Source organism: Vicugna pacos, chromosome 3 (assembly GCF_048564905.1).
Source record: "Vicugna pacos chromosome 3, VicPac4, whole genome shotgun sequence".
Classification (NCBI taxonomy): domain Eukaryota; kingdom Metazoa; phylum Chordata; class Mammalia; order Artiodactyla; family Camelidae; genus Vicugna; species Vicugna pacos.
The window spans coordinates 108,791,928-108,817,708 of record NC_132989.1 but is presented as its reverse complement, the minus strand read 5'-3'; the positions used below and the strand labels follow the sequence as shown (position 1 = coordinate 108,817,708).

The following is a 25,781-nucleotide window of genomic DNA, read 5'->3' as shown; positions in this document are numbered from 1 at the left end:
CTCCCCTTCCTTTAAAATGAAATTCCCAATAACACATTTTTTTTCTCCTTGGTCTGGCTGAGAAGATCAATCGCCATTCATTTTAGTTAATAAGCTCCATAAATCTATATAAAATAGGAAACCAAGCCAATTGCAAAACATAAGGTTGAGGATTTTCTAGTGCTAACACACTAATATTTCTGGACCTATCAGTTTTTGTGGCACAGGTTCCCAGTATCTTATACAGAGAACTGGAGAATCCATACAAGCTGATACAATAGGTTAAGACATTGGTTTCCCACTGCACATTTTAAAGCACACACATCATTCTCCTTTCCTGGAAAACTTGCCTTGCCGGGGCTCTGCTGTTTAAAAAGAGACATTTCTTGAAGAAACAGGCTGAAATTCATCCATGATTCTGCAATACAGTGGCTGAGCCCAGGTCTCTCATCTGGTTTGGAATTGATAACTTCCCAGCTAAAGAGAGAAAAAGAAAAGAAAAAATTGTAACTGAACTTGGGGCGATTCACTCAACATTCTTTATTTCAGCAAATATATATATATTGAGCGCCTCCTAGTGGCCACATTCCCTGGCTCCGTGAAGCTGTGTGACTTCAGAGATGAACAAGCCAGACACCTGTCCAAGGAAGCACACACAACAAGAGAAGAGACACAGGCTAAGCACCGAGTTCCACAGTGATCTGGTCACAGCGAAGGAAAAGTCTAGGGGGAGGGCTTTGGGACATCTTCGCTGAAGATGTCACCTGTATGCTGCAATCTGGATTTGCACTATTTACCATAATGGCTTGGAAGGGTTCCAGACAGAACCTCACACAGCACATGCAAGAGGCCCCGGCGTGAGGAGGAGCTGGAGCCAGTGTGACAGCAGCAGAGCGGACCAGAGAGTAACTCCGTAAGAAGCTGGGACGGCAGGAAGGGACCTAATCATACGGGGCCTTCTGGGACTTGTAATCATTTTAAACTTAAGGATAGGGAAGCCACAGTACTTTTAAAGACACCTTGGCTTTAATCTTATCACCATCAACATCATGAACACCAACAAGGTACTTTCAGTATACAGCTGATCCCTGCAAAACACGGCAGTTAATCCGCGTATAATTTATTGTCGGCCCCTCGTATCTGCGGTTCCTCTGCATCCGCAGATTTAACCAGTGACACATCCTGTAGTATTTACTGAAAAACATCCACTATATGTGGATCCATGCAGTTCAAATGCGAGTTGTTCAAGGGTCAACTCCACACTAGGGCTGGTTAACTCAACAGAAAATTGTTAACTCAACAGGATCTCACAATATCCGGCATTTTTCTAGCCTGTCTTTTCCTGATCATCATCACAGAATGTGTTGAACGTGGTGCACGTGCCAGGCGTGTGCTGTGGGTCCCGCCCTCATTTCTCCACGGGAGACTCAGTGAACTAAAAACTAGCAGCAGCCGCTCCAGGAAGAAGACGTGCAAATACTGGGCAGTTCCTAAAGTTACAATGAAGTCAAGTTCAAATTTCCCTTGCAAACCTAACACATCACCTAAACATACCAGTTCAAACAAGCTCTGTTAAGGGTCCCCAAATTCTTTCATTTCATGGATAATTTTCAGCGCCTACCACGTGGAAGGCACTGCCACAGAGCTAAGGAAATGACACTAACTAAACAAACGTGTCTAGTAGAGGACAGAGATCGTTAGTGAAGTGTCATCTGAGCTATGATTGCGAGGGCACGGGGGAGGGGATCGATCTCCTACCCAGAAATTGTGTCCATATAGATTCTGTTTCTTTTTAATAAAGTTTCAACACAAAGGTAATTTGTAAATTCAATAATTCAATTTCTAAGTGAAGTAAGCCAGAAAGTAAGCCACTGTCATTCTAAGTGAAGTAAGCCAGAAAAAGAAAAATACCATATGAGATCGCTCATATGTGGAATCTAAAAAACAAAAACAAAAACAAACAAACAAACAAAAACAAAGCGTAAATACAGGACAGAAATAGACTCATAGACAGAATACAGACTTGTGGTTGCCAGGGGGGTGGATGGTGGGAAGGGATAGACTGGGATTTCAAAACTGTAGAATAGATAAACAAGATTACACTGTATAGCACAGGGAAATATACACAAAATGTTATGATAACTCACAGAGAAAAAAATGTGACAATGAGTGTGTATATGTCCATGAATGACTGAAAAATTGTGCTGAACACTGGAATTTGACACAACATTGTAAAATGATTATAAATCAATAAAAAATGTTAAAAAAATAATTCAATTTCCTTTTTAATATAAATTTGAAGTTATATTTAAGTGAGTGCAATAGCATTAAAAAAGAAAAAAAAATACTTCTTGCCCTGCCTCTTTGTTCTCTCAGCCTTAGTTAGTTCTCTGCCGGAGAGTTTCTGAGCAGCCAGGTGTCCAGGCGGATGCCAGCCCACCAGGCAGGCACTGGCCAAATGATTTCCTGACTATGGTGAGAAATGAACTTTCAGGGACGTTTAGCTATAGTTTATGTATTCATTAACTCTACCCACTCTTGAATCACCGAGCAAGGCTGTTTACATCAGTGACCAAGTCTAGCCCTGGGTTTGCATATCCTACGAATGATTCCAGACCTATTAAAAGAAACAGTAAGTGTGTGGCTAAGAGGCCACTATCTGTAACACAGTCTTGCCAGTATGTCAGTTTAATGGGAAAAGATATTGTACAGGAAAGTCAAAGCCAAAATGGTTATTAAACTGTGGCTTTCTTTCTAGAACAATGTAGACTTATTATAAATTGTCAAGGGTACACTAGGCTACTGCTCAGTGTAATGGGACCACAAAGATGACAGAAATGCAGATTTAAATTTCTGTTCTCTATGCATATTGAGTAGTAATTTAGGATTTGGTTCAACCGTTTGGCAAATATACTTCTAACAAAAATCAACAAAAAACTTATAATGGAATGGAACTATTTGATTATTATTTTAATGATTCAATGGGATGAATGAACATTTTGTATTTTGACACAAATTTAAAATACACTTTCATTAGGATAATGAACAAATCAAGTGAGTTGCCTTCAAACAATGGAAGATGGAACAGCAGTGGAAATGAAGGAACTCAGATTCCACGTCTGTACATGAGCCTCAGGATCATAATATTGAGAGGAAAGAAATCACAGAAGAACAAGACACAGAATGATTTCATTTACATAAAGCTCAAAATCACACTAACAGTTATTAAGCAAGGAAATGATAAAAAAAAACCAAAACAAGACAAACAAGATTCAGGAGAGGGGTTACCCCAGGTGGGGGGATCCAGGGAGCAAGACTGGAGATGACAAGTAGGAGCTTCTTGGGTATTTGTCACTTTCTGTTTCTTAAATTAGGTGCTGAATACACGAGACCTGACTCACCGTCCTTAAAGCTACACATATCTACACACGGATACACAGATGGTCTTTATTTAAAAACTCCTTGATACTTAAATGTATGGTCATGTTTTTTACTTAATGAATAACATTCTTACATGAGTATATTTCACTTCACATCCTATAGTCAAAATACAAATATTACTGAAGTTTTTGCTTCAGTTTATTTCTTTTGTCTTCCAGCTTTATTGCGATGTAGTTGACAAACAGCACTACGTAAGTTTAAGGTGGATGGCGTAATGATCTGACGTACACACAGCATGGACATGAGGAGCACAACAAGTCTGGTGACCATCCGTCATTTCACACAGATACAACATTAAAGAAACAGAAAAATACATATTTCTCCCTGGGATGAGCACTCTGAGGATTTACTCTCTTAACAACTTTCACATATAACATAGAGCAGCGTTCATTGTATTTATCATATTGTGCATTACGTCCCTAGCACTTGTTTAGTTTATAACTAAAAGCTTATACCTTTTGACTGCCTTCATCCAATTCCCCATCCGCCACCTCTGGTAACCACAAATCTGGTCTGTTTTTCTATGAGTTTCCTGGTTTGCTTATTTGTTTGTTTTTGAAGCATAATTCACCTACAACACTATGTTAGTTCCTGGTACACAATATAGTTATTTGACATTTCCATACATTTTTAAATGATCGCCGTGATTGAGTCTAGTGTGTGATCATCCGTCACATACAAAGACATCACACAGTCACTGACTTTCCCCCCACACTGGGTAGCCAGCACCGGTGATGCTTCAGTTACTTTACTTGTGAAGCAAGGGGCTCTGTCCTTGCCCCTCTGCCCTGTGCTCCGGTGGGTGTGGGGTGGGACCTGTGCATGCTCTGGGAATGGGCAGCCAGCCCAGCTCCGGGGGGACAGCCCCTCTGCCACGCAATTTGTGCCTCAAGGCTCCGCCCTCCTCGCTTAGGACCTCAGACCAGCTGTCCCCTGTGGGGCAGCCCTGTCCCAGTGGAACCAAACCCGAATTCCTGGGGCTGGGCGGGGCTGCTCCACAGGACCCTTGGGTCATGACAATGAGGGACAGTGGACCAACCTAATCCATAGCCAAGAAGAATAATTTCTTCTGGCTAGAGCCATGAAAAACAGTGTTTTGAATACACGGTACTTTGAATACATAGGTGCTGGGACCTTGTTCTAATCCTACCTCTGGGATTCATGTCTCAGAAGTGACACCACATTTGTAAACATATTTTACTACTCAAGTAAGTGAATGTCCTAAAATTAGAAAAGAGCCTAGTCTAATACTAAATTACTTAAAATTACCTAAATTATGCTATAGAGACAATGTTATAGCAAAGTGCTTAATACATATTACAGCGAAGTAACTAAACTTTCTGTTTTATATTTACGGATCTTACCCATCTTCATGGTGGATTTCAAGTGGACATAAAGACACTTCGGTATCCATCCATCACCTTATTCATGGATTCAATAAAAAGTTACCAAGTTCCCTTCATGTCTTACATTATACTTGGTGTGCTATATTGTCATTTTAAACCAACAAAAACTGAATACCCGCAGCACTGTTCTCTGTGTCTATAGACGCCACTTGTTAGTGGGAAGAGGGAACGTAGGAATATTCACCCTGTGGATGTCTTCCATAGCCATAAGACACTCCATAGTAAATTTCTACCATTTGGAAGAAGCCTCATGTGACAGTACTTTGGGACAATAAATTCCATTATTACTTACATTTATATTAACAAAATAGTCTTAAATGAGTCCAATGATTTCTGAATTACTGTTACAATCACAAACAGAAATAAGAAATTCCTGTGTAAATCATGCAAATATTATCTAATCAAATGGGTTTTGGAAAGAGTAGTAAATGTTTAGTAAACTAAAACTAAAAGAACTACTAAAATAAATGTATAGATCGTCCTGAATAAAACTTAATGGAAATATGTATGGTTTAAGAAGAAAATCTGGATTCAAGGGCAAAGAAGAGATGTCAATCTACACTTCTTTAAATGAAACACGGACCTAGAAGGGTCATTTTCTGTGTTTCATAATAGTTTTAAATTGCCCAGTAATTAATATTGATTGTCTATTTCTGTTGTCTTCCATTATATATAGTCTACCATTAACTTATGTCACCATGGTTCAGTAATATAGGTACAGAAGGTATTTGAATAATGTAGTTATATAATTGAGAATGGAATGAGAAAACTGACATCAACTTTTCAAATTCCTGTACTGTAGATGAGGAACATGACACACGTTTCCTCAGTTAGCTTGAGGCCAAGACTCCTGATTTCCAGTACAGTCCTCGTCCCTTTGAAACATGTTTCCTCTCCAGAGGAAGAGTAAATTCAATGACATCCTTGGAAGAGACCACATATTGCAGTTTAGAACAAGAAGGAACACATGATGTTCCTCCTCACTCCTTTCTTAGAGTCAAGAAGAATGAAGTGTGGTCGACCAAGACCAGCATGGCATCATTTGGGACCCACCCTTCCCAGAAAAAAAGAAAAAAGAAAAAGAAAGAGCACTTCCTGTGCAGCATCCAAATAGTCATCAGAAAGGAAGATGAATGGTTGGTTGACGATTAATACAGGGGACATCCGTGCACATGCATGCGTGCGTGCATACACATACACACACAAACACACACACACACACACACACACACACACACACACACAGGCTCTGAGTTGCTCCATGGTGAGACTCTAGGTTTTCCTAAAGAGTCTTGTCTGGAAAACACACAACCAGAGATAGAATCTCCTGTGAATACTGGACGATGCAGGGGAAACAGATCTTTTACATGGTGTGTGGCTGTCTTCCCACCACCCTTGGCACTGGTCAACGTGCAATGCAAGGTCCAACCAACAGAAAAGGAGGCTGAAAATCAGTGAGAACCTGTACCAAGTTCTTCACCGAAAAGTGTAGGTCCTCCACGATTGAAGCTCATCCAAGGGAGAAAATGAGCTTCCAATGGCTTTAGTATTACTACTTCCAGGGCTCTGTTCTTGAACTCCATAGTTTCAGAGAGAACATGCATATTCCAGATTCAAAGGAAAGTATGGTTCTTTTGGGAAGTAAGCTTCTTTCTTTCCTTCCTTCCTCCTACCCTCACTTCCTTCATTCCTTCCAGCTAGTTTTCTCTCCCCACCTGCCCTCCTTCCTGAAGCACACTCTGGCCACGGAATAAGGACCACTGAAGAGTCCCTGCCTCATGGCTATCAGCCCCACCTTCCCAGACTCTTGGAGGATCCAGTTCCCACGGTTCCCAGTGAGAAGCCACACCTCCCAGCCGTCCCAGGGCCACGCCGTCCTCCACACAGGCTAGGCCCAAGGGTCCGCAGCTGTGCAGAGCTTTCCAGAAAAGCCACCAAACTGAGGCCCCGGCAGCCCATTTAGTTACATTCTCCGTCTTAAGAGAAACTAAAGGACAGATTTTTAAACAGAGGATATTCTGCATGGTCAAGATAAGAGGTCATTTACTAAAGAACCAATTTCTGGTTCCACCCTGTCTGAGAAGCTCTAAGGGAATAAGAATTAAAAAGATGACTCTTCAGACAAGTGGCCTCACTTTATCACAGAAGGGAGCTCTGGCTTCCTGGCAGAATCAGACGCTGACATCCCTTCTTTCTGCCCCCATGTCCCCATAAGGATACAATTAGGCATATATATTAGATGTTCCGGCCGAAGTGATCTCTTTAGGCAGTTCTCACACGGAAAGTGTGTAAACCGCAAGGCACTGTTTAAACAGCAGCCTCGTGGCCTCACAACAGAAATTCTGCTGGTGCAGGCCTGGGGTGACCTCAGAAATCTTCCTTTTGCGTAAGGGTCCCAGGTGATCCTGAGGCAGCTGTTTCTTACCCTGAGTTACAACTAGAAGCACCCAGTGAGAAAGTGACACAGAATTCCTGTTTCAAACATAGAGAGGAGCGGGGAACTGGCTTCAGGCAAGATAGCAGAGCAGGGACCCAGCTTGCCCTCCCATTTGAAACAACTAAAAAGAAAAAAGATAGGAAAAAACAGATAAAATATCCGTACATTGATTTTCTAGAGCCAGGGCATTATGGGTAAGGACAGTGAGCCATGGGGGGCACCTTGAGTTTCAGGCCACGGAGCAGAGAGGAGCCTGACAGGTGGGTCCTGGTGACCACCTGAGTTGAGCAGACAGAAGCGAGAGGTAAAGAGGCTGGAGGTGTCAGGACAGAGAGGGCAGAGAGAACACGGACCACCTGCGGGGTGCCCTGGAGTCTCCAGCTGCAGGTGACTGGTGCGTGCAGGTGAGGAACACAGAGGCCAGGAACAAGGCATCAGAAAGGAAGTCAGGGATGAGCTCTGCTCCCATGGCTGGGAATGATGCCCGGTCCCACCTACTAGACAGGAAAACCTCAGCATTCACATGTCGGGTAGAACACTCAGAAGAATCTTGCCTCAGTAGCTGAGAATAATGATTCCTAGACTAAACACTGCCATGGTCCTAACAACTGAAGAGCAAGGTTCAAAAGGATCGAACGGATTTTACGCAATTTAACTGTGTCATACGTAGGAATAACAAGTGGTGAGTTTTATTATGAAGCAAATAACCCCCATGGTCAAAGTGGGATCTAACGATTTTATTTCGTTTCCTCTCATACCTCTTTTTCACATTACGGTGTACCATTTTCTTTAAAAGATCTAAACAAAAACATCGTTATTTAAAGCCAAGTCTGTCTTTGCGCAGTTTAAGGGCTGCACCCTCGGACCTCGAATGCACTTTGATTTCGAGATGCAGCGCCCAGGCCTCTCCGTTAGGGGGTTCTGTGAGACTGAGAAATGTGACACGAGAGCTCTAAAAATAGAGTGTAATTCTGTAGGAGAGAACACGTGCTAGCAGCCCGCTTCATCTCTTTCACCCCAAGAGCCTGTGAGCACAACAGAAAGTACTGCTGAGACAAATGAGTCCTGGCAGAGAACAAATGATGTCCCTCAGTATCACTCCCTTCCGTTCATTCCAATCCACAGGCACTGAGTGTGGTGGTACCTGTCACCAGTCCTGGCCGGGAGATTTCAAGACGACTAAAGGCACCGCTGAAAAATGAGTGGACGTGTACATGTGACCCCAAAATGATTTCTCTCTCGCTCTCATTATATATGACACTTCTTTGTCAAGTGACATTTAATTGAATCTAGGGCTGTTGGGGAGAAAAATATTCAAGAACTAAGCTGGGGATTGGACAACAAATAGGCTTCACTTATTCCAAAAGTTTCCTGACCTGGAAATCGGTATTTCGTGTGGAATTCCTTCTGGCACCACTTGGGTCCTAACTCCTGACTTCTCCATGGGGGTCCCTGGGTCCGGGAGCACTGTCTGCAGACACTACCCTCACATGACCCACGAGCATCTGGGAACCCCGAGAAGAACAGGTCTGGCGCCTGTGAAGTTGGCCAGAATGTGGAGCTCCATGAATCTCCATCCTTCATATGGGACAGTCCCTTTTCTGATTCAGCTAGGCAATTCAGTCCACTGGAGAGTATTTTCAGATACTGCTGTTCCCTCTCAAACACACACACACAAACACACCTTTCTGGCCACTTTTTAGATTTCCCATATTCTTAAGAACTCACATTGCAATGATCATTCCTGAAGATCTTTAGGACTGTCAAACTACCTCCGGAGAAAATACATCATTTCATGCTATTTGAGACTTGACTTTTAGTCCACAGGAATTGGAAATTGAAGCCAAACAATATTTTACAGAAAGTTAACAATGTCAACATCCCATAGGGACAGACCTTTTAAAAAGGGGATCTGTAATCACCTAACTTGTCACCTCGCAACCGGGACAGACAGCTGCTTCAGCCATCGCACCTATAAATACGCTTTGGCGGGGAGCCCGCACAGCCCCGTCATTCTCGGCTGGTGACTAACGGTCTCGTGTTCTCTGTTGCTGGTGAACATCTGTTGATGTTAACTCCTGACGAATTTTTCTTAGAAAGGTCAATCAGTCTCCAGTTACAGATCTGGACGTTTCTTAGCACGATGTGTTAGAATTGTTTTTAATCCTGCGGGTAACGTGACGTGTTCTTCTGAGTGCGTGCGTGTTTGCGTGCCAGTGTCTGCAGGCAGAGAGACAACCTAAAAACAGGGATGTGTTTCCCTGCACAAACACTCAGATTTAGAACCATGACAAAGCAAATAGGACATGTCAACTGGAGGATTAGATAAGCAAACAGGAGATTAAGAAATTTCATAGCACTCAATTTGAAGTCTTCACTTTCGCAGACCACTGTACCACGTGGACAACTTAAATTCTCCCCGGGGCCAGGGGACCAGGAGGCAACATCTGAGTGTCAGCTCCTTCTGCCCTGAGAGGTGTCTGCGGCCCGGGGAAGGTGTGCAGAGGTTGATGCCCTCCCTCCGGGCAACTTAATATTTTATTTGGAGTGCTTTCTCTTTTTTTTTATACACCAAGTTTCAAATGAATTGGCGATCAGTCACTTTGTGAAATGTCCCTTTCTCCCTCTCTTTTCAGCCTCGGCATGGCACGTCCTTGGAGCAGAGATCATCCCCACTGAGATGACCTGGAAACCTGGCACTCAACCGCCCCTCCGGTTATTTCTTCTATTATTCTAGTTTCTATGAACAGATGCCAGTAGACGTTATTTTCCAGCCTTTTCAACTTTGTTAACGTCTCCACAAGTAGATTTTCATAAGCCCAGGGCATGAACAATTTAAATTCCATTACTAGCTCCAAACAGGCACCTCCTGGAAACCTGCAGGGGATTAAACACCTTTTCATTTGTGGAAGCAGGGGTTTATTTCAGTCACTAGCCCTGAGGGAAGAAAAGGTTTCTCCTTTATCCCTGAAGGTCAGGTAATATCTGAGAATCAGGAAACATTCTTCAAGGAAAATAAGAAATTGTTATCATGACGTAAGTTGGCTAATTTGGATATACGCCTTTCTTTGCATTCTGCCTGGGATCCACAATTTCCAAGCAAGTAGGATCCAGGATTTACTGTAATTGGAGTCAAAAGGAAGTGTCTCCTTCCTGCTTTTTTTACCCTGACCTAGCTAGATGAAACTTAAGCTTCTGAAACAATATGTGTTTCTTACAGTGCAAAATTCTTCATTAACAATATAGTTTCTCATTTCGGTTTTTTAGAGACCTTACTCATTGTACTGGGCCAGAGTAGGTATACACAACCCAGACAGATGAAATGATGATCAAGCTCCTCCAAAGTGCTTTTTTCAGGAAGGCCAATTAAAATTCATTTTGCTGGGAGAATCTGTTGTCAGTGTTTGTGATAAAGGGGGTACCCTGGACTATGGCAAACCTGGAGTCAGTGACTATCAGTCATTGGGATATTTATTTAAAATGCTACACTGTTCAGTCATGGGCTGCAGTCCCACCTTAGCCCCTTTAAATAGCGCATCTCCCCTTTATCTTCCTTTATAAGCCAGTGAATGATGTTGGTGGCTCTTAAAGGAACATACCCTTGCCAAGAGGATCACTGTTATCAGTCATAAAAAAAGAGAATTGCATTACAATGTCTGAACACCTGTTATATTGGCCATTGGCCTCCCTCAAAAGCAGATTTTAATAATAAACTACTGTGTGTATATTGTATGTTTTAATGGTAAATTAGTGCAACACCATACTTCACAACAGCATGCCCGGAAATGGGTATGTATTTGGGGGTGGAGGTGGGGAACAAACTGGAAAGGAATAGTGAGGGAGAAGGGAGACATGGCTGTGGGCACATGTCACCGAGGAGGTGTCTGTGGCCCAGGGAGAGTGTGCAGTGAGTTGATGTTATGAAGTGAGGACAAATATCAAAAGAAGTCATTATTTCTCCTAGTGACAGTCTCTTTAGGAAAACAAAATTATAAAAACTAATTAATAGAGCCTGTCAGATTTAGAGAGAGAGTTTACAGAGGAATGCATTTCCCCTCCTTTCTCATATGCACAAAAGAGCATTAAGATTTGGCGGATAAAGAACCACAATAATCATCACTGTGCGTTGCACACATGGAGACGGAAGGGATTCCTGAAATCACTTTTATTTAACGTAACATCTAACATTTCATTTCCATTCACATTAGGAATTTGCTCAGAAAGACTTACTCTTAAAAATTAGTATCCCTTGTGACATGTAGTTCAGTGCAAAGAAGTGAGATGTGATGGGTCTAGGCTAAACCTTATTACGCCAGTGGGTCAGTTGCCCGCCATCTCCTCCGTCCCCCTTCGTTTTTACCTGTTGCAAGTACTCCACTGTCTGCCTCTAGAGTTCAAGTCCCTGTCAGTGGTGTCCGGGAGAAGCCAACAGCTGCCACATGTGCTTTGTGTGTGGGTGAACGGTGAAGCCAGCATACTGGAGACCATCTGCTTGCCCAATATTCTAGCCATTTCCAGGAAGTCTCCTTCACTCAATCAGGTATCACAGGAAAGGGGGCTGTGTGTCCACACCTCCCACGGCTGCCTCGGGCACAACGCTATATCCAAACCCCTTACTCCTCTCACTCTAGGTCATTGTTTACTAGATTGGCTAGTTGGTAAAATTTTAAACGCCTTCTTGTTTTATACACATACAGAGTTTATTAGTATTCCATGTTTTGCTTGTACTCTATTTTAGGGGAGCAAAACTTGCCATCCCCTAATTGTCTCTTTGGCATGGGATTATTTTGAGCTAAAATCAATCAAGGCCCAGAAAACTCAAGAAGAAACTTTGACCTTCCCCTCAACAGCCTAAAAGAATTTAGATAGAGGGTCTGTTCCAGGTATAGAGCCATCACCAGAGAAATCTGCAAAGAACACGGGCTAAGTGTGGTGGGGGAGACTCAGCAGGCCTAGAGATGAATCCACTCTGTGTCCTGTTGTTTCCTCCCGGCTCAGCAAATATTTATTTACCAAACATTTGCTTTTCTATCTCCATGTCAATGGCCTTCCTTGCCTTTGAAGTCTCAAACCACTGCCTTCAACATCCTCTTCTGTCTTTAGCTGAAGATGGTAGTTAAGGTGAGGGTTTTGGCCATTCTGGTGAGTCACTCAGTTCTCATGGGTCTCTCCCAGGTATACATATTAATAAACTTTGGTTTGATTTTCTCCTGTTCATCTGTCTCACACCAATTTAATTCTTAGACCAGCCAGAAGAACCTAGAAGGGTAGAGGAAAATTTCTTCCTCCTGGGCAGTATAATTTAGTTACATGAAATAGACTTTATAAGACCCTATAGAAAGATGAGCTAGCTCTTTGATCAACCTCAATCATTTACTTTCCCTCTGTGAGAACCATCCAGAACCACAAGGACAAAACTACTGTGACATGGCATTTAATTGGGCCTGGACATTCCAAGAGTTGTCCCCATCCAGATAAGTAAGTCAACTAAGTGGTGCTAAACATTTTACCTTGAGCTCCTTGGGAGATCATCATCCTAGGTGAGAGCCATAAAGGTAAGGAGTCTTCAGGGAACTGATCACAGCCAAAACGGAACCAATGGGGGCCAGATGGTCAAAGAAACCACTTATAATTAAACAACACAATGACTATTTTAAACAAAGATGCACTGAAAGACAGAGATATCTTTTCATCATTGTCTTGAAAGATATTCTATTTTTACATTGTATTTTGATCAGAACTGAATTTTTTATACACATTCTTCTCTTTTTTTTTTCCTAACTCAATTTACCATAATGTATTTTCAAGAAATGGAAAAATGGCTCATCAAAATGTTGAGTTCTAGAAAAGGTAATTGTTTTTAAAGACAGATATAAGCCTTTGCTTCTCTTCTCATAAACAAAGGCTTATACCTTCTAATCTATGTAATCGTTAACAGAACTGTCCAGTACCAACGTGGTTTGAGTAATCCCTGTACACACTGTAGCCAACAGACACCCCAGACGCTAAGCATGTGACTAGAGGTCTTCAAAGTTAAGTTCACTTTGAATATATAGCCAGAGAGGCCAGGAGTGAATCAACACTGTGAATTCTGTTATGAATCAACTCTTTGGAATCATTAAGCAAATCAAATTAATGTTCTTTTAACAAATTATGCTAAAGAGTGCAGGGATATAATAATGCACAGATCAGTGGCATCGTGACCACAGAAGTCACTGGGAGGCTATGTGGAGGTCTGACTAGTCCACAGGAGGAATTCAGGTTTCTCGAGTCTATAAAATTAAGGAGCTGAATCAGTTCAGATATTAACTGTTTTTGCTAATGGCTCCCTTCTAAATATCTCAGGTATTCAGAGGGTCCATGGGCCCTGGGTTGAGTACAATGATAGCTCTTGCTCAAGGATTTTATACTCCATTCACATGTTTGCTTGAAACGCTGAATTTGGCAAAACTCTAACGATACCCTCTACTTTTATGAAATAAACATTTATTTTCTCCTATGAAGAAGAGATTCAGAAAGGGACACTAACTTGAGAGACGAACACTTAAAGCTGGCAACATCCCCTAACACATCCCTGGTGATGCTGATGGGAAACAGAACCGCAGACAGCAGCTCTCAGTGACACTTCACGTCCTGATGTCAAAGTGTCAGCTCTCGGGACCGGAGAGGTTCCCAACAAACGGGCCTCCCATTAAGCTGAGAAGGCCCAGGCTACTTTCATTTTCTGAGGCTGTGAGGCTCTTAAAGATGTAATATATCAATGCTTGTGGTCCTGTAATGGAGGAACTGAAAGCCATATGAGGAATTTCATCTTTCCTTTCCATCCGATTGCTGATTTCCGGCCCTGGGGACCACAAGGCCAGTGCAGACGCCCATCTGGCCTGTCCTCTGTGGGCTCAGTCAGCTGGATCCGCGCTGGTGGCCTCGACACTGCAACCTTCATGATTTGTTACCTTTCTTCGCTAAGGCACTAAAACATACAAGTAGGGATTCTGTGCTTGGTCAAAGCAGGGACCTACGATTTCACTGGAAACATGGACTGGGAGATCACAGAGATCAGGGTTAGGGTGTAAAAGCAAATTTACTGGAAACAGTGGGTGCTCCTAACTGTCAGGCCCTAAGTACCTGGGAGGAATTAAACCTTCCTTTCTCAGATTTTTCATATGGGGTTTAAAAGAGCTATCATAGCCTACTTTATCTATTGCAAACAGTGATCACTTTAAGCTGCTCTTTCAGAATTAGATAACTTTTCTATTCCCTTATCTGGGCTGGTATAGATTATTAATTCTAAACCATATTAATAAGAAGTCAGTATGAAGATTCTTAGCCTCACGGTATAACTTGAATGTTGTTGACTGGAGACTAACAAACCAAGCAGTACACTCTTGGGGCAGTCAACTCAATCCAAAAAAATTAACTTACATATACATGTTGTGGGAGTTACAAAACTGCCAACTGAGTTAGGACTTGGAAGAAAGATTAGTGTTCTTGCATAAAACACACCCCCATGAATTAGCCATGATTTCTAATTGTATTTATTTAAAGAGGTGCAAGAATTTAACGACAAGTTGAACCACCCACATAAAGGATCATTCTAAATGTTTACACCTTTTCCCTACCAAACTTTCTAGTTGTTTGGCCACTTTTTCAAAAAAGTGGCCCTTATTCATTCTAATACATTCAACTTAGTTTTCATAGAGGTAAACAGCTCTGTGTATTAAGATAAAAGTTTGCCTACTGTATCAAATGTTAAAGTGACAGGGGTTTAAGAAAGAGAGCACTTCTTTTCTCCCTCTTGCACCCAGCAGAGCATTGTGGTCCAGCGCTGTTATGGGATCTCTGTAATGTTGTAAACCCAGGCTCTTTCCATCTTGCTGCTCAGATGCTCTCAATATCACACTTCCATCCCACGGTCCACTGCAGCCAGCAGGGAGGGGAAAAGGGGAGCAGTGGACACTTCCTCTCCCTTTGAAGTCATGGCCTGCAATCTGCGTGCAGAGCTTCCACCCACCTCCCACTGGCCAGAACGCAGTCACATGGCTGTGTCTGATGCAAGAGAGTCTAGGAAATGTAATTCAATTGCTGGTGGCCATCGTCCAGCTGAAACTTGAGATTCTATCACCAAAGGAAGAGAAGTCGGATATTTGGGAACAACCAGGAGAATCTCCCACAGCAATACTCCTTTTGATCTCTTATTTCATCAGGTTACAGAATTTACAGTTAAAATTACGCAATTACAATAGCACCAACAGCAGGCATTAAGATATTTGAGAATAAACACACTGACTCAGTAAGCACACAGCTCAGATGGTGGAAGCAGTCATACACCACAGCAGGCAGACAACCGTGGTCTGCAAAGGGCCAGGCAGCAGGTATTCTCAGCTCTGTTGGCCACTCAGTCCGTCCACTCAGCTCTACCACTACAGCACGAAGGCTGCCGCTGACCGACATGCAAATGGGAGAGCACGAGCGTTCCAATAAAATCTGAGTTACAAGAGCGGGCTGTGGGGTGGATTTGGCCTCTGGGCTGCACCAGCTTGCTAGGTTCCGGGTGCCACGGGCTTCACGCGGCTCTACTGTAGTGATGGGCATCAGTGATTAGCCCAGCCAGCTGCCCGGGAACCACTCAGAGAGCTTCTAGTCTAAGGACCCCTCCCACTTACTGTGCATGTTCCAAGTGCTAGCAACTACATCAGGAACTTTATACTAATTCCTCTCATCCTCAAACACTCTGGCAAGGTAGGTAAAAAGCCCCCACATTCCAGATGAGAAAGCAGACACAGCCAAGAAGTCGCAGCACCAGGACAGGAACCCAGGACTTTCCAGACCCAACCCAGCAGCTTCCCAAGCCCGTGATTAGAAAAACAATCCTTTTGCCAACAACATATGAAATAAAAGCACTCAATTTCTTGTCGTAGTACTGGGGAAACTGTTGTTTGCCGGATGTGACTTGTCAAGTATTTCAATGAGAAAGACTTCCTCTGACCTTAAAACAGTCCTTGCCCTAGAAGTTTATCCAGGTTTCAGCAAAAGGCATCTAACCTTCAGATTTTCCCTGGGTAAAGCTGCTAAGGTCTCAAGCTTCAGAGCACTGGTAACTGTTGGAGGGGGAAGTCAAGGTGCCATCAGTATCCCTGCAGACTTGGAGGGTCTTTCAAAGTTTATATAAATAAACGAAGTCTATTTCACAACCCCTCCATCTCCCCCACCCCCAACTCCTCACCCGGGTGCAGTGGGCCCCACTCACATGACCGCTCCACCTCCCCAAGCACGGCAGACGACGCTAACTCATCACAACACTCTTTCCAGAACCTTCCTGACGAGGTCTCACAATCCAGTCAAAGTTCCAAGCACCATTTCCAGTTTACCGGAGTTGGCACGGAAAAAATGAAGTCATTTACCATCAAACCCTCAGCACCCTCAACGCTTACCACACGGAACAGACCGCCTCCCCCTTTCCCCTCCGCGGTGCCCGAAAAAGGGATTATCAGTTACTTCCCTTAGTGTCGCTGCCAAGGTTTGTCCTGTCTTAGTTTACTGGGCCAATCTCTTCTTGTTTCCGCAAGCAGGTCATTAATTCTAGGTTTATAATCTCCTTTTGTGTGTGTTCCTTTTATAACAAAATCTACACTTCTAAATCTTGCTTCATACAAACAAATATGCTTCTAAGTACTACCAAATGGGGAAACTATGACTATTTAGAATCTGTGTTCGCTTTAATCACTTTGGAAGGAAAGTTATCCACCACTTCTGCTGCACGCTACTCCAGAAACACGCAGTTAATTTCTTAAAGAAGGGAGCCATGTTTAAACAGACTCAGGCCACCTAATCAGTGAGTCCTGACAGAATGCTCTGAGGAGAAGACACCAGTAATTTCCAAAAATACACAAGCACAATTGTAAGCCCCTCATCTTATCCAAAGATGGAGTCTGTCAGTGTCGTTTCTATGGGCTTAATGTGAAGATGCACCACGGACAGATGGGTTTGCTTTCCTTCCAAAACTCAAGTGCTTGCTGAAATGCCACTGTGAGATGTCACTTCCTGAGTCACAGAATCACAGTGGTACGCAGCTGCCTGTTCCGTTTACAGCTGGCAAGGAGGCCACAGTGCAGTGGCAATTACAGCGGGACACTCCTTAAGCCCCACAAGCGGGTATCTGCCCGGTCTGGAGCCCTGGTCTCCACCCTGGGCACACAGCAACCCGCCACAAGTCACAGGCACCCGGGAGAGGAGGCATCCGGGGGTCGGGCCTCTCCCACTCCTCTTCCCACGTCAGGCCCTCACGACTGCAGCCCCCGTCTTCCGCGGTGAGGACTCTGCCGTCTGGCGATCCCTCCTCAGACACCACGGAGGCCACAGAGCGACATCTTCAACAGCCCTCGGTGGCGTTTACCCACTGGGTGTCAATCACATCCGGGGCAAGCCGATCCTCTGAAAATGAGGCTGGGAATGGGAGTGCAGAGCCAGGAGGAGGTGTGATCCGGCCTGAAAGACTCACAGGAGCCTCCTTCGAAGGGTAACAGACTGTCCTGAGCTCACCTGACCTGTGTGTGTCCCCCAGCAACAGCCAGGACACCCCCTGCCCCACTGTTCCCGGACGTCCGCACCAGGACACTTTGTGCCCTAGATGGACTGCCTTGCGTTGCTACATCCAGGTTTGCCCCTTGTCTCTGCCAATTTGGGATCAACAGGTGGCACGTACCATGAGTGAGAGAAGGCACTTCCTGGTGGGAAGGTATCAGGGGAGCACAGAGGTTAGAGAGAGAGTGGATGAATGAGAGGATGAGAGAGAAATGGGGGGGGGGAACAAATAAACAAACAAACAAAAAACCACACGGGGCGCAGCAGCTCAGGGAGAGTCGTCCTGCTGGATCATCTCACCCACAGAAAACAGTGGATGAGATGATGTTGCTCTGGCCCACGAGCCAGAAGCCAGGACTCCCCCAGGAGCTCATTTTTATTTTCCTACTCAGAGTTCACTGGTAGTTTCACAAGAACAGCTAAAGAAGCATAAACAGACTTTTAATCCACTTCTGCCTGAAGGTCTTTCCTCCAAGTTTGGGCTGGTTCTTATTATACATTCTTACTAGGCTGCAAGGTGGCCAACCAGCCCCAGAAGCCAACTGAAACTTTAGTTGAAAGAGAAGTGTGGCTGCTGCAGAAAACTTCAGATATTCAAAGCAGCCTCTCTTTAAACATTGCAAGATGATGCTCCGTTCTCTCAGACACACGGTGGAGGCACTGTACTTCTTTCATCTTAACTCCAACCCATGGCTGACCCCTAGAGCTGAATCACTTTTTGTCCCCTTGTCTTAGGTTGAAAACTGGGCGAGTGGGACACTTCATTTCCTGTTTCTTCACATGTATGTATGGATTGAACTTGTGTGTGGCAAAGGCTATTCTCTCAGTAATTACTTTATTGCACTCTGGTCCACAAAGGATTTGAGGTCGCTTATAAAGATACATAGAAAACAGGGGGTGCAATGAACACCTGATGGGGCAGGGCCTGTGAATCCACCAGATGTATGTGTACAAAATGGCGCACCTTCTCCCAGGAGATGCCATCCCACACCAGAGCATGGGGCTTGGGGTCAGCGCCTGGGATGGATGCCAGCCCCCACTGGCTCTCTCAGCTGGATGCCTTGCACACAACTCCTGAAGCTATGGGATGGGGGGGGTGGCCCTACAAAGGACTAAGGCTAAAAGGCCTGATGGGAGAATAAAATACGCAGTCCCAGGGGAAGAAGAGCATACCGAAGGGCATTCTGGAGGATCCCATATGCTATCTGGAATGATGGTTTAGAAGATTCATGATGCCCAGAAGATTATGAAAAGCCGACTGGGCAAGAGACATACATGTGCCCCGAATGCCCTCCTGTGGATACTCAGCTCACTGTCGGATGCATTGGACAGACATTCTCACTCCCCTACGAAGGGGTAAATGCTCTCGCTCAGCACAGGTCATTGGCGTGGTACCCACGCTCACTTGGGTTAAATCAATCCCAGGAAGGATCAAAACAACGTGAACCAAACACACACCCGTTGTGGCCCTATCCAAACATGAAGAGCACACACACCGTCTAGACCAGACCAACCAGGAGTGCCCCAATTCCGCACGCACCCCCGCGCAAATGCAGACTTGAGAACAGCACTTACAGCTGATCCCTTTTATCTGTGCATGTGTCTACCTGGGTGAACAGGTACAGGGGAATATCTAGAAGGGCATTCATCCAAGGGTTGACTGATTATATAAGGACTGGAGGTTTGGGGGTAATTTGTACTTTTTGCACTTTTATTTATTTATTTTTAATATTTAACAATGAATTATACCACTTTCACAAAGAGAATAAAGCCACCAAGAAAAGACCACCATCTAAAGAGAGTCAATGACCACCCATGCTGAGCAGCCTCCTTGTATATCATGACCGGCAATTGGACATTCACAAGGATTAGACCACAGGTGGTCGGGATGTTTTCACTCAAACGTGACCTATTCTATATTGCTTAAGGAAGTGTACAACTTAATTAAATATTAACTATTTCTGAGCACTTACAATGAGCCATTCACTAAGCTAAATATTTAATGTAGATTACCGTATTTATAAGACAAACCTATAAAGGAAGTACTATTGTCTTCATTTTATGGAAAACAAAATGCAATTCAGAAAGGCCACCTAACTAGTCAGCGGTGAGGCTGGGATTTGCAGGCGGGATTGGGAACAGCTTTGCATCACTCCACAGACTGTGTCTGCAGTCACTCTTCGGAACAGTTGAAATAGTTAAGTGCTTACATCTAAAGAAGTGAGCTTCATCTAACAAGGAAGTTATTCTGTATAAATAAGTATATTCATCAAGAGACTAGATCACTGGAGTGTTCCTCTGTTAGGAAGAGATGTCACTGGTCTGCAATTTTTTTAAGAGCAGAAGAGGGAGCCAAACTCAAATGTTTTACTATAGATAACCTTTCCAATGATAACTGATAAAATTTCATAAAAACAAACAGTAGGTGAACATTTTTTCTCATTCTGGTAGTTTTAAAATAAAGCCTGCAAGTTCGATGACATTATTCCCAAGAATAAGTGGGGTTCATGTCCTCTCCCCTCAAACCTGGGTTCTTCTACTGTTTGACCAAGAGGACATGGTAGACCTGATGCTTGGCCAGTTTCTGGACCCAGGCCTGTAACTGGCAGCTCATACTTCACACCTTCTGATCCAATCAACCCCTTAATGAGTAAAATTAAAGTGGTATCTCTCACTCTCACTTATGTGGCAAAATTATTTCGAGTAACAGAGGAATATTAATATATGTGGAGAAATCTAAAGGATAGAATATTTTGCAGGCATTAAAAATGCATCCAAAATGTTTAATGCCATTGGGAAATTCTTACGAGAGAAAAAAAAAAGCAGGGTACAAAATTGTACATATTCTACATAATTATTGTAACTTTGCTAAGAAAATCTGTCCAAAGAAGTACTAGAAGAAACATAACGATCTTTTTTTTTTTAGGGGAGTAAGATTCCAATTCATCCTCTCTTCTTTATATTCATTTTTCTCTGTACTATTTTTGTTTCTCCAAATAAAGAGTTGTAACACCTTTTAGTGGGAGGACACCACTGTGTATGACACTGGCCCCTCAGGCAAGCTCGTGGCCTCACATACCTTCTGTGGGACTCAAGATTTCCAGTGAGGAGACACCAAGCGGACCTGGACACAGGTTTGCCCCTGAAGGGACAGAAGTCTGGAAAGAAGGACAGCCTGCAGGAGTGGGCTGTCCCTCTGGCAGGACAGCTTCTCTTGGCTGTCCTGGGACACCCTTTTTGTGGCCCGCCATACAGCAGCTGCAGCCCTCCTTGGCATTGGAAACCAAAGAGGCCTTCATCAGACTGTAGGGATGGCAAAGAATTAGTCACCCTGTCTTTATAAGAAATGAGCTTTCACAGGGCTTGATTACCGGAGCTCACCGGGCAGCCGCGAGGGTTTGGGAAGCGCGTTGCTTGTTCCCTGGTGGTTAAGATATTTCACACTAAACAAGCTCTCTCGCGACAAGGACAGACTGCATTGTTCTCCGTTTTCTTAATCAATTCCAAATATTAGCCCAGCTGGGTCAAAGTAGGATTTCAAAAGTGGTAAACACTGTCTACGCCCGAGAGATATTTCCCACAACTCTGTTGGAGGGTGAAAGAAAAATAAATCATTAATTTCTTTGACAAACCTTTACTTTGGGAATAACATAAAAGAAGAAGATGGAGCACAGTTAGAATTAAACGCTCACTCTTGCATCACTTGTGTGCTGGGGCTGGCCCCTGCGGGTTCACAAGAACCAGTTTCGAGCATCTCTTCCAAACCCCACTTTCATAGGTGGCTTGAAATGGACCACAGCGGGAGTATTTACACCAGAGGAATCAAGGAATGCTGAAGATCAGAGAGCCGGTTGTTCAATATCTGCCAACACACCACTGCCTACAAGGCCCAAGAAGGGGTTCCCCTACCTCTCTTATTCACCTTCAGCCACCCTCTCCTTTCTCTTCGCGTCCCGACCTGACCAGACGGATTTTCTGAGCGTCAACCCCACGGAGCGCATCACCACCACACACCTGCCACAGAAGACGTGTCTAACTGCACAGGCGCAGGGGTCAGCAGCCTGCCTTCAAACAGCTACTCCTTTACTTACCGACTGTGTGAACCCTGTTTATTCACCACACCTCTCTGTGACTATTTCAAAACCAATGGCAACACGAGGACTTCTGCAGGCATAGGAGAGCTGCAATATGTGGGGACCCACCTCAGCTGAAGGTCCAGGCACACAGAGCTGGGGCGTGCTGGTCAGACTTCTTTGTGAGGCTTTTCTTAGCCTCACTGTATATTTTAAAGAAACAGTATTATCAAAGCATAGTCTTCATCAACAAGGAAAAATTAAGTCTATAATTGGGCCAACCTGGATTATTAAAAACATCTAGTTTAAAGAATATATTTAAACCAATTTCTTTTAAATCTTCCAAGAATAAAATTGCTAATGCCATTTGCAAATACTAAAGAGGCCACGTGCTTTTAGAAAGCTTTGGTTTTCTCAAATACAATAGCCCTGGGCATATCCAGAACCCAAAGGTACAGCATCCTCCCCACTCCTAGCAGAGCAGTCAGGCCTGTGGGTAGCTGAGATTCCTACTACAGAGCTCCAGCTTTAGAGGCTCAGTGGCCTTTGGCAAACTTTTGAATCTTCACTATGTTATATGAAAAGTCAGATGGCCAACTTCAGAGAGCCCTGCATTAGCAGCCAGCGGTTTGCTTCTGAAATGCTAAAACTGCACACTGCTCTTTTGGTAATAGTCTACTTAGCAGGAAATATTAAATCTGGGTAAAGCATAAGCAGATGCTTCTGAGCAATGTGGAAAACAACTGCTCTCTGCAGTTTCCAAGAGGGCATCCCCTCAGTGTCCTTTCCCCTGTCCCGTGGTTGGCAGGACACCAGGCCCATCCTTCCTCCCCATGGACTTCTGAGACACTTGTCCAAAAAACCCATACCAGAGCCTGTCACACACTCAGAGCCCACACCGCTGGGCCAGACTCTCTGTCTGTTCTCTCTCTTACAAAGTAAAGGCCCTGACGTGAGTCCAAGTACCCAGGACAGGTCTACACCCCCACGTGGGGGACCCAGGTACCCGTCACCTGAGGAGTGATCCCAGACTGCTCTGTGGCTTCCAGGATAGCAGCCCTTCTCCTTGGATTTTCTCGATGTGTCCTTCATACTGATTTCTGAAATGCTTATCCAGCTACTTCCCAACGTACAAACTCAAGTTATGCTCCTAAAGTTATTAGCATTATCACACCTCAGAATCCATGTTTCCATGAGACGTTAAAAATGGTGCTAAGATCCAATTCATGAGAGCACATATTACCTCGGTATGTCTCTCAAGTGTTTACTGAGGTGGCCCCACGGCCCCTAGCCGCTCGCTCAGGACCTCTCATACCCTGGAATGACATCCAGCCTCCTACTGCGGCCCATGAGGCACTGTGGGCCTGGCCACCCCCTTTCCTAGTCACGGCTCTCTTTACCTGCCTTTCTGCTCCCAAGAGGCCGTCTCAGGATTTCCACCCAAGCCCAGTCCTCTCCGTGCAGTACACTCTCCTTACACCTCACATGACCAGCCCCTTCTAGTCTCAGCTCTGAGAGCACGTCTGCAGAGAGCACGTCTTAACTACTCTTTCAGGTAATTCCCCACATTACCATTTTTATTTTTATCTTTTCTGTCCTTCTGATCAGAAATACCCTTTACTTATTCTTTTTAACTTGTGCCGGCCTCCCCCATTCAGACTGTGCGCTCCTTAGAAGCGGAGGCCCAGACCATCACCCCATCACCAGGCACAGCCACTGGCTTGGATGCAGCTTGATAAACACATCCCAAGCGAGCCAGGGGACGCGGGGACGTAGTTATCTTGTGTGGAGGTGCTGCTGAGATGAGACACATTCAGGGCCCGGTCTTGGAAGCCTAGGATCCCCCTGCTTCAGGGCAGCTGGAAGAGGCATCGCCTCACTTATCCACTCCACTCAGGTGGGACCCGAAATGAGGTGGGATGAAGAAGCAGACGTCTGGCCTGGGTATAATTTTCCTCACATTTCTGGATCCTGTCTGCTTCCCGGGTCGCTGTCTCTACTTTCTTCTTCTTCGGCACCGGATGCTGCCTGCTTGGGCTTCTGCCTTCCTGATCTGGCACAGGAATGACATTTGGTGGGGGAGGGCAGGGGTAATTAGGTTTATTTATTTATTTAACGGACTTACTGGGGATCGAACCCATGACCTCGTGCATGCTAGGCATGTGCTCTACCACTGAGCAGTCCCCTCCCCTCCCCTCTCCTCCTCTCCATGGCATTCTTTCACACCCTCTCCCCTCATCTCCTGACCCTGACACTGGCACAAAGTCTCCGGAGGGTCTTACCAAGAGAGTTCATTATTGGCAACAAGATAAACGGCCAGGAGGAGGGGCTCTCCTCTGCTTCCCTCCTCGCCCCCACCCCACAGCTGTGTTCACGCTCATCCATTTGGTGAATATGAAACCGTGCGTCAGAGACGCTGGACCACCGCGCAGGAGGCCGGCCACGCAGGCGGTGCGGGAAGCACAGTGCGGGAGCCCTAACGCAGCGGCCCAGTACTTGGTTCCCACTGATTAAACGCAGAGTTAGCTCGCAGCCAGTTACAGAGCAGTTCGGGTCAGCAGATTCCAAAACAGGACAGAAGTAACATGAAGAAGCCCGTATGTGAGCCTCAACCAGAACCTGCTACAATCAAGCTCCAAGAACACGTTCTGTCAGCAGATAGGAGCCTTATAATAGTTACTTCTCTTTCAGGCATGGCTTGCACGAGGGAGTTGTCCAGTGACATTTAATCTCAAATTTAGCAAGAGGAAAATTCCCTCACAAGTATGATATTTTACTTCCAGCCTGGCTCTAAACATTCCCCCTGGCTAGGGTGCCGTTTCTAACTTCCTGCACAGATGGGAGAAGAAAAGCAAGTGCACGGGGCAAAGCATATTCTATAGAAAATCACCAACTGCTGAGAGCGGGAGTTACCTCATCAGAATGAAAAAGTGGGGGCAGGGGTACCCTACTTCAAACGAGTGAGATGCTTCTCACTTTCAGCAAATGTATTTTTAGTTTCTGGTATAATAATGATTAGATATGTGCCTATTTTATATACATACATCCATATATATTTTTATATATATGCCTTCTTATCTGTTTATCTTTTGTAACCAGTACAATATTCTTAGGAAAAAACTGGTCTGTTTAGTTTACATCACAAACTGTTAGTTCAAAATATTTATAATTGTCTATAATTAATTAACTTAATTACTCTTTAATTTAACTGTGATAATGTTATGTTTCATTAAGCAACCCTTATTACATTTTTGCCAAATCTCTCCCTTCAGCCTGTCCCCTAAATATAAAGTGGTTTAAAAATACATTCCATTCAACAAGTATTTATTAAAAATACCTATTCTGTGCAAACATCTATGCAGAGAGTTGGTGGGAAAGCCATGATGTAAAGTGAAAAAGAGAAAGGCCTGCTTTCAGAAATGTTACAATGTCATGAGGGGACACATAAATACTGGTAGAGCCCCCATCATCTCAAACCCTAACTGGCATTTAACCTTCTCTGAAAACGTCTTCTTAGCTATTTAATTAGTCCATGTCCTAACTCTAGGCACTTGTACGAACATCATCTTCAAGCAGTTGATTTAATGTTTCATTTTATATAGAAAGTTCGTTCGTTATTCAATGAAATGTGAACTTAACATCCCCTTTGATGGACTGGGAAGGAATCTGGAAGAAAATGAAAACTAGGAAACTAAAGAGAAAAGTAGCTTTTAAGGAAACGATTACAACTGATTAGAGTCCACACACACACACTATACAACCACGGCTGAAAAGGGATGCTCACACAAGGACGGAAAAATCACTGTGGTGTTCCTATTCCTTGAGAGTTACCAGTTTCCACTTTCTTTGACAATAAAATCGTCA

The 25,781-nt window shown here is 44.2% G+C and overlaps 1 protein-coding gene across 2 annotated transcripts in view; it reads right to left on the bottom strand.

Moving 5' to 3' along the window:
• Positions 1 to 25,781, bottom strand: part of RETREG1 (reticulophagy regulator 1) — a 126,765-nt gene that overhangs the window by 10,782 nt on the left and 90,202 nt on the right. For both annotated transcript variants that reach the window (XM_072958829.1, XM_006216404.4), the window contains one exon: positions 330 to 456. In XM_072958829.1, coding sequence (XP_072814930.1) covers positions 330 to 456 — 127 coding nt within the window. The remainder of the gene's footprint in view (positions 1 to 329; positions 457 to 25,781) is intronic.